At 37.9% G+C, this 7,600-nt stretch overlaps 1 protein-coding gene across 1 annotated transcript in view; it reads right to left on the reverse strand.

The window, feature by feature from the left end:
• LOC137760733 (complement receptor type 1-like) overlaps positions 1–7,351 on the reverse strand; it is a 169,677-nt gene extending 162,326 nt beyond the window's left edge. Inside the window, exons 1-4 of the mRNA XM_068537637.1 lie at positions 7,306–7,351; positions 2,459–2,638; positions 992–1,091; positions 479–564 (exon numbers count right to left, since the gene is read on the reverse strand). Coding sequence (XP_068393738.1) covers positions 479–564; positions 992–1,091; positions 2,459–2,638; positions 7,306–7,351 — 412 coding nt within the window. The remainder of the gene's footprint in view (positions 1–478; positions 565–991; positions 1,092–2,458; positions 2,639–7,305) is intronic.
• Between the last annotated feature and the right edge of the window lie 249 nt (positions 7,352–7,600).

Below are 7,600 nucleotides of genomic sequence, written 5' to 3' on the forward strand. Positions count from 1 at the left end.
TTCCACTTAGCCTACAATTAACCCCTATTATTGAAATTCTGTATCCTCATCTCAAAGATGGTTCTAAATGGGAAGTAGCAAGGTAGGAAGATACATGGAACTGGCCTGATAAAAACCCACAAAAATATGATCTGGTCACCAGTCCTGACCCCCAGAGTACAGATAAACTGTTACAAAAGGCACCTAGGGTGGTGTACATTTTGCATGGAATAAAATTGGCAGTGTGTAATCTTGTGGCATATTTTAGATTTGAGCACTTATTCACTATGAGATAATGTACCATCAAAGGACAGTAAGCAAAGCAAAGTGTAATGGGATTGGGGGCATAGAAGAAGATAAACCACAGATCTGTGTCCAGAACTACTCAAGCCAAGTGTAACCCACCTGAGTACTTATTTTGATGTGTAGATGCTCACTTTCCCTTTGGAGGGTGACAAGAGGAATTACCTAGGTGCAATAAAGGGAAAATTCTACTCACATTCACAAAAAGGCATGTCCTTATCCCAGGTTACAATATTGTCTGAGATAATACATGTGGCAGAGGAGTCACCAATGAGTCGATATCTAAAGACAAAGAGATGAGTGATCATCTCCCAGCTGGACATTTTAGGAAAGCTTAGTTCTTTTTCCACTGAAAGAATGGCAAAGAATAGAATATCATATATGACAAATAATGGTGACAGATTAAGGACTCATACAAAAGATTCAACAATCTAAAGACAAATGAAATTTGACCTCCTGGTCAGTAACACTGAAGATTTAAAATTGGAAGAAGAATAGCCCAAACTTTTTTCTCTTCTAGGGATCCTCTCTAGTGGGTAATCCTGAAGAGTTGCCTCTGGAGCAGATCAGAGAAGTGATTCTCTTTTTACTTATCTATGGTTAAGGGTGGGTGGCAATTACTCAGCTCTCTTTTGGAAGATGGGTGATTTCTGGTTGAAACTAGTGTTCCAATATCCATGTACTCTGGAGATGTCTCCTGGTGACTCACCCTTTATCACAAGAATATGTAATTGTTGACCCAAACACGATACCCCTGGGTGCAAGGACAAAGCCATGGAGGAGTTCTCTAGGACTTACACATGATTTACCTATAAGGGAAAACAAGACAAAACACGATTTGGGACTGGGATTTGGGGGATGTTTTGTGTTTTACATTAAATTCCAACCTGACTGGACTTGCTGAGTAGTTTACTTATGTTTATTCAAAGAAATTTGGGGCATTTACAGAACTTCTATCTTCCAAAGGATCAGTCAACTCCATAACACTATTTGTTTAATGCATGTAGTCTATATTTCTGAGCATGGATGCAAACATTATTTGTAGTCAACCATAATTTATAATCTCTATTTCCCCTTTTTATACTCTGTCAGTTGATGGCAACATCTACCAAGTCCTATGGCTTAAAACAAACAAACAAACAAACAAAAAAAAACCTCACAGTCATCATTTCCTATCTGTAACTCATTTTCTCTACCCCCTGCCCTTAATTCAATAGATCACCAAGTTTTCATGACTGGATTCCAGAAATCTCTCTCCAAACCAACTATTTTGCCACCACTATAATCTCTCATTGGATCATCGAGTAATAAAATTTACTTTTCTAATGCTGGTCGCCATTGGTCCAGCACATCTTCTATGCTGCTGCACACATTATCTTTCAGAAGTATAAAGGTGGTCATGCCACTCCCCACATTCAAAAACTTACACTGACTTACCATTGTTTATTGGAAAAGAATGCATGGCCTACCACACTTAAACTCCAATCCACTTAATCAACTACTATTCCTCACCAGGCACCTTATATTCTAACCACTCTGAATTTTCCTATTTTCCAGAGACGTCATGTTCTTCCATACCTTTATGCGTTGGCATATGCTGTTTCCTCTGTCTGTAGTGCCTAGATTTCTCTATTCTCCTAGATAACACTTATTATTTACTTCTCTATGATATCATAAAATTTTATCTCTATAAATAAAAGCAATTACACCATAGTACAGTATTTGTTCAAAAACCAGTCTTTACAAATACTATAGGACTTCCTCAATGACAGAGACTAGCAGGTTAATTTTTACGTCTCTTCCAAGCCCCACCATCTAGCCTAATGCTTCATACCCAGTGGTTACTCAAAAATATTTCTTGAATTGAGTTGGGTGAAAACTAATATGAGGTGAAACTAATATTCCTTGTATACTAACTTCTAAGATCACTGTAACACAGTACAGAGACCATAGAACAAGGTCATGAAGATTATAGGATAAACAGGGTTGGCCAGCTGTGTGACTTAACCCCAATACATGATACTTAATACCCTTAGGAGTAAAAGAAAACATGGAGAACCTAGCAGCCCCCTTCATTTGAGATTACTTACTTTCTCATCTTTTATCTTGAAAATAATAGGTTAGCCCATAGAGACATGCTATAGACCCAAAGATTCTTCTATTACTGATTACTCACGTTTACAGATTGGCTGAGCATCTGACCACTTGGAGGTCTCTAGGCAGGTGATAAAGAATGACCTCTTGACATACCCAGGAAGGCATTCATATTCCCAAGTTGTCCCAACAGCAAACTCAGACTGATCACTCTGAATTTTAGGCTTAGCAAAAGGATACCTTGGCAGGAACTTACACTGACCTAAAGACAAAGACCACAGGAATATCAAAACTAAGAGAGGCTAAAATCTCTATTCAGCTTGTTTTGTCACCAGTTACAATAACTTTGATCTTTAGACAGTAAACCCAAGATGTCAATATTTCCTGGGTCAAAGAAGATATATCTTGCAGTATGAATGCATATACAGAGAAATAAGCTCGGGAGTTCAAAGGCTTTTTAGGATAGACTTCAGAAGAAGAGCTGGAGAAAATCATTTTTTAATAAAATTCCATAAAGACCCTGGAGTTGTTCTATCTTCTTACAACCTCATAAATAAAAACTAAAACCTTATAAGTAAAAACTTTTCTGGGATAGCACAGGAAACAAGTATATCAAGTATATCAGACCTTGAAAGCTCATCACATGTATGATCCTCTAAAATTACTTTAATGAATTAACATTACTATCTTAGTCATTAAACCCTTAGGTCCTAGCAAGAAGAAAATAGGGTTGTTTTTATTCTTCATTATTTTATTCCATTAACTTAGTAGAGTAATATACCCCCAAAAGAGTTTAGTAAATACTTCCTGATGGGTACCAGATAAAAGGAGCCAGTTTTTTCAAGACACTTCTCTTTGACTTAAAATAATTATGATGATGATTATGATGATGAAGATGAAACAAACCTTATTCTAGGAGATGGGTAAGAAACTGTAACACCCAGATACTTGAGGATGTACCTGGAAAAGAATTTTTCTAGGTATGAAAGAGAGTTCAAGTTTCAACTCCAGAATGGTGATATATTTGAATATCAAATTTATAAATCTCCTTTTTCAAACAAATCTGAAACTGATACAGGTGCAAGTCAAAGAACAAACATGGACTAACTGACACAAAGGCAAACACAGAACTCCCAAAGTTGTGGCCAGACCCAACCTTTTTGTAGCCCAACACTTCTGTTGGAGAAGTCATATGGACAGGATCTAAGAATAGCCATTACTCTTGGGACCCAGATCCCACTGTAGGTCTCCTATTTCTTTCCTCAACTCCTTTGGTGTCCTCCATTAACACCTACAAATGTTTCCAAATGCATACTTTCGCAAAACAGCAAGACTCTATAGGGAAAGTCAGGGTTTGACCTCAATGAAGACCAACTTCACGACCCTGCCGTTATTTGTACCAATTCACCCTAATCAAATGATTTAACCTGTAATTATCCAATGTGGATAAGGGCAATCCTAAATAATTTTCCACAATCTGAAAACCAATTTGAGTTTACAAGATTTAATCATTAGTGATGACATGGACTGAGAAGTAACCAAGATCTTGAAGCAAAAAAAGTAGAAGGTGAAAGGAGATAAGAATCATACTTTCTGGATGAGAAACAATGGGAAATTTTTATCTTCAATGAGACTTAGGGACACCTGTCTCTTGGGGGATGCCAGCTCTTATTAGTAATGATTTTGCCAAAATCCCAGGTCACAGGACAGAATTTCCAGCAATCATGTTCTCTTTCGTATCAGAAAAGGGAAAGTTAGCCTATGAACCATCAAGTAACATTAATTCTCTTAAGGGTCATTGGACCCTCTTCACATTTTTTTTTTCTCTTCACATCTTTTTAAAATCAGGAGTAAACATCAGTGTAGATCATGACTGGATATAAAATAGAATATAGTGACAAAACATTGACATACACATCCCTTGAACCATATTAAAACTAACTAGGCAAAGGCCTTTCTAGAGAACAGAAATACATTTAACTCTTTATCTGTGTCTAAGGGGATTTACCTGGACTGGCTTAGAAATCCATTTGAAATGAATGAAGAACAAATATACAAGATGATCAAAATAACCCTGAAATTTAGGTCACACAGCAGGTAGAAGGAAAAATTATTATTGATAATGAGAATTATTATGATCACATAACATAACTCTGGGTTTCCTGGCTATCTGATCATTTTTGAATGATGGGTGTGCATATCAACCAAGATACTGTCTTAAGCACAGAATATGCATCAGTGAACATTAGACACAAGGCTCTCACATTCATGGAATTTATATTCCAATAGAGGGAGAGAGACCATAAATAAATACCAATAAATAAATAGATCGTAGGTAAAGGAAATAAACAGAGTGATGTATCAAAATGTAATGCACTGGAAAAAAGAGGGGACAGGATGGCATATGACTTCAGTTATGATGGTTAAAGAAGGCTTATGAAGAGGAGACATTTGAGTTATGACTGAAGGATAAGAAGGTGCCAGCCAGACAGGTAAAGTGCTGGGTAAAAGCATGTTAGGCAGAAGCCTAACAGCAGGGATGGATTTACTATGCTTTAGGGATAAAACAAAATGCAAGTGTGGCTGGAACTTAGTGATCAGAGTGAAATGGAATCGAGTTAAAAAGCCCAGAAGGAAGGATTACACAGGGCTTCTTAGTCCACAGGAGGATGTCCCTGTGTTATTCTGGGTAGGAGTCACTGGAGAGTTCAAGCAAGAGAGTCACATGGCCTGATTTAACTTTTTAAAAACATAGTCTAGCAATTGGATGGCGAATGGACTGGACTTTTACTTTCAGAAGTAGGGAGTGTAGTCTGGAAGGTATTATAGTAGCTTAGACCAAAAAAATGAAGCTTGAGCACAAGGAGACAGTGAGAAGTGGGTGACTCTGTTGTACTTAAATGTGGGGCTAAGGGAATGGGAGGATTCAGTAATGGCTTCTAGGCTTTTGACTTGAGCTCTTGGTTGATGGTAATACCATGTACTGAGATTCATCAGGCAATAAAGACAGATAAAGGCCTTGATCTCATGGCACTTGTATACCAGTGAGGGAACAAACAAGTAAATAAATAAGAAGGTTTTATATGATGATAGGTGCTCTGTGGAAAATAAAACATGGTTATGTGATAGAGAGTGACCTGGGGTATAGACTACTTCAGGTAAGAGTCAGAGCATCACAGAAAAGTGTCAGTGGAGCTGAGACCTGAATGTTGAGGAGACAGGTAAGGGATGACCCATAGAAGAGCATTTTAAGAGAGGAACACCTAGTGCACCTGTTAAACAAACATGACTCCATTTAAGGAATAGAAAGAAGGCCAGTGTGGCTGGAGAAGAGTCAGTGAGGGAGGAGTACAGAGAACTTCAGAGAAGCAGAGGCCTGGAGTTGAGGTTAAGGAGCATGGATTTTGTCCTAATGTGATGGGTAGCCCTTGGCATGTTTTAACCAGAGGAGAGAAAAAATCTGATCTCAGATGGAGGTAGATGATTGGAAAATAAGGGAATTCCTACTTAATGATTTTATTTTCTTAGTGTTGGTTAAGGTGAGGCAGTCAGTCAAGGCAAGAGTGAAATTTAACAGCGCAGGAAATTTGAATTGGTTTATGCAAATAGATAAAAGGAGAAAAATGAAAACACTCTGAGAGGGAAATTTGCTCTTTAAGATACTTGCTTCAGAATTTTCCAGAGCGCTTGTTAAATCTCAGCTTCCTGGGCCACCCCCCACCCCCCACAAACATATGAATCTCTGGAAGGTGAGATGGAACCCAGAAACCTGTATTTTAAAAAGGCACCACGATTCCTCAAAAAGTTAACGATAGAACTACCATATGATCCAGCAATTCCACATCTGGGGATATATACAAAGGAAATGAAAATACTAACTTGAAAAGATAACTACACCCCCATGTTCACAGTGACATTATTTACAAATGGAAACATAGCCAACTCATGGAAACAGCCTAAGTGTCCATCAATAGATGAATGGATAAAGAAGTTGTGGATGAATATATACAATGGAATATTATTCAGCCATTAAAAAAACAAGGGAATCCTACCACTTGCAACAACATGGATGGACCTTGAAGGCATTATACTAAGTGAAATAAGTCACACAGAGACATACAAGTAATGTATGATCTCACTTTTACGTGGAATCTAAAAACAAAAAGACAAAATTCAGAAAAAAGAGATCAGATTTGTGGTTATTGGAGGCAGGGAGTGGGAGGAGAGAGAATTGGAGGAAGGTGGTCAAAAGATTCAAACTTCCAGTTATAAGAAAAATAAGTACTAGTGAGTCCAACATGATAACTATAGTTAACATGGTTTTACGATACGTAGGAAAATTGTTAATAGAGTAGATCCTAAGAGTTCTCATCACAAGGAGAAAAATTTTCTTTTCTTTGTATTGTATCTATATGAGGTGATGGATGTTAACTAAACTTACTATGGTAATCATTCCACAATATATGCAAATCAAACCATCCTGCAAAAGTCAGGAGGGGGCGTGGGTATAGCCTGAGCAAAGGACCTTGGGGTGTCGGTCAGGCAAGAAGATGAGCGGTGCATTTGTGATAGGAAGCAGTGGGGAATCAGGAGGGGCATGCTTAGGTGAGATCCAAATACCAAAGGCTTGAAAGGCTGAAGACAGATTTTTTTTTTTTTAATTCCACAGGCAGTAGGAAGCCCTTTTAGATTTTTGAGCAAGGGAGTGGAATAATGAAAAAAAAAGTTTTTAAATTTTAGTTTTCACCATTGGAAAAGTTAAAGACTAGTATCAGAATAACCTGTAAGAGAGGAGGTTGTTACAAAGGTAATCATAATAAATATGATTAAAATATTGGTGTAAGAATAAGACAAACAACAGAAGCACGTTAGCTGTGACAGTCGACAGAAAGGTAGACCTGGCCTTTCGTGCGTCTGGAGTTAAATGACCGAAAGGATGGTCCTGCTCTGGTACTGGAAGGCGATGCTCTGGCATCCTTGTAGGGTACAATGAATTGACAGGGCTGGAAAAGAAGTTGATTTTCAATTGATAATATCCTCTCTGAAATTTAGAAAAAGGAATGGAATGCTGGCAAGAAGTCAGGTCGGGAACTGTGACACATGGGAGGTGTTAGAGAATGCTGTGAAAGTGCGTTTGTTCAAAGAGTTAATATGTAGGAGAGAGAGAGATGAAGATCATGGTTTGGGGAAATGTTCAGTTAAGGGTCAGGATAAAGTTGAATGT

This window comes from Eschrichtius robustus, chromosome 3, assembly GCF_028021215.1.
Source record: "Eschrichtius robustus isolate mEscRob2 chromosome 3, mEscRob2.pri, whole genome shotgun sequence".
NCBI lineage: Eukaryota > Metazoa > Chordata > Mammalia > Artiodactyla > Eschrichtiidae > Eschrichtius > Eschrichtius robustus.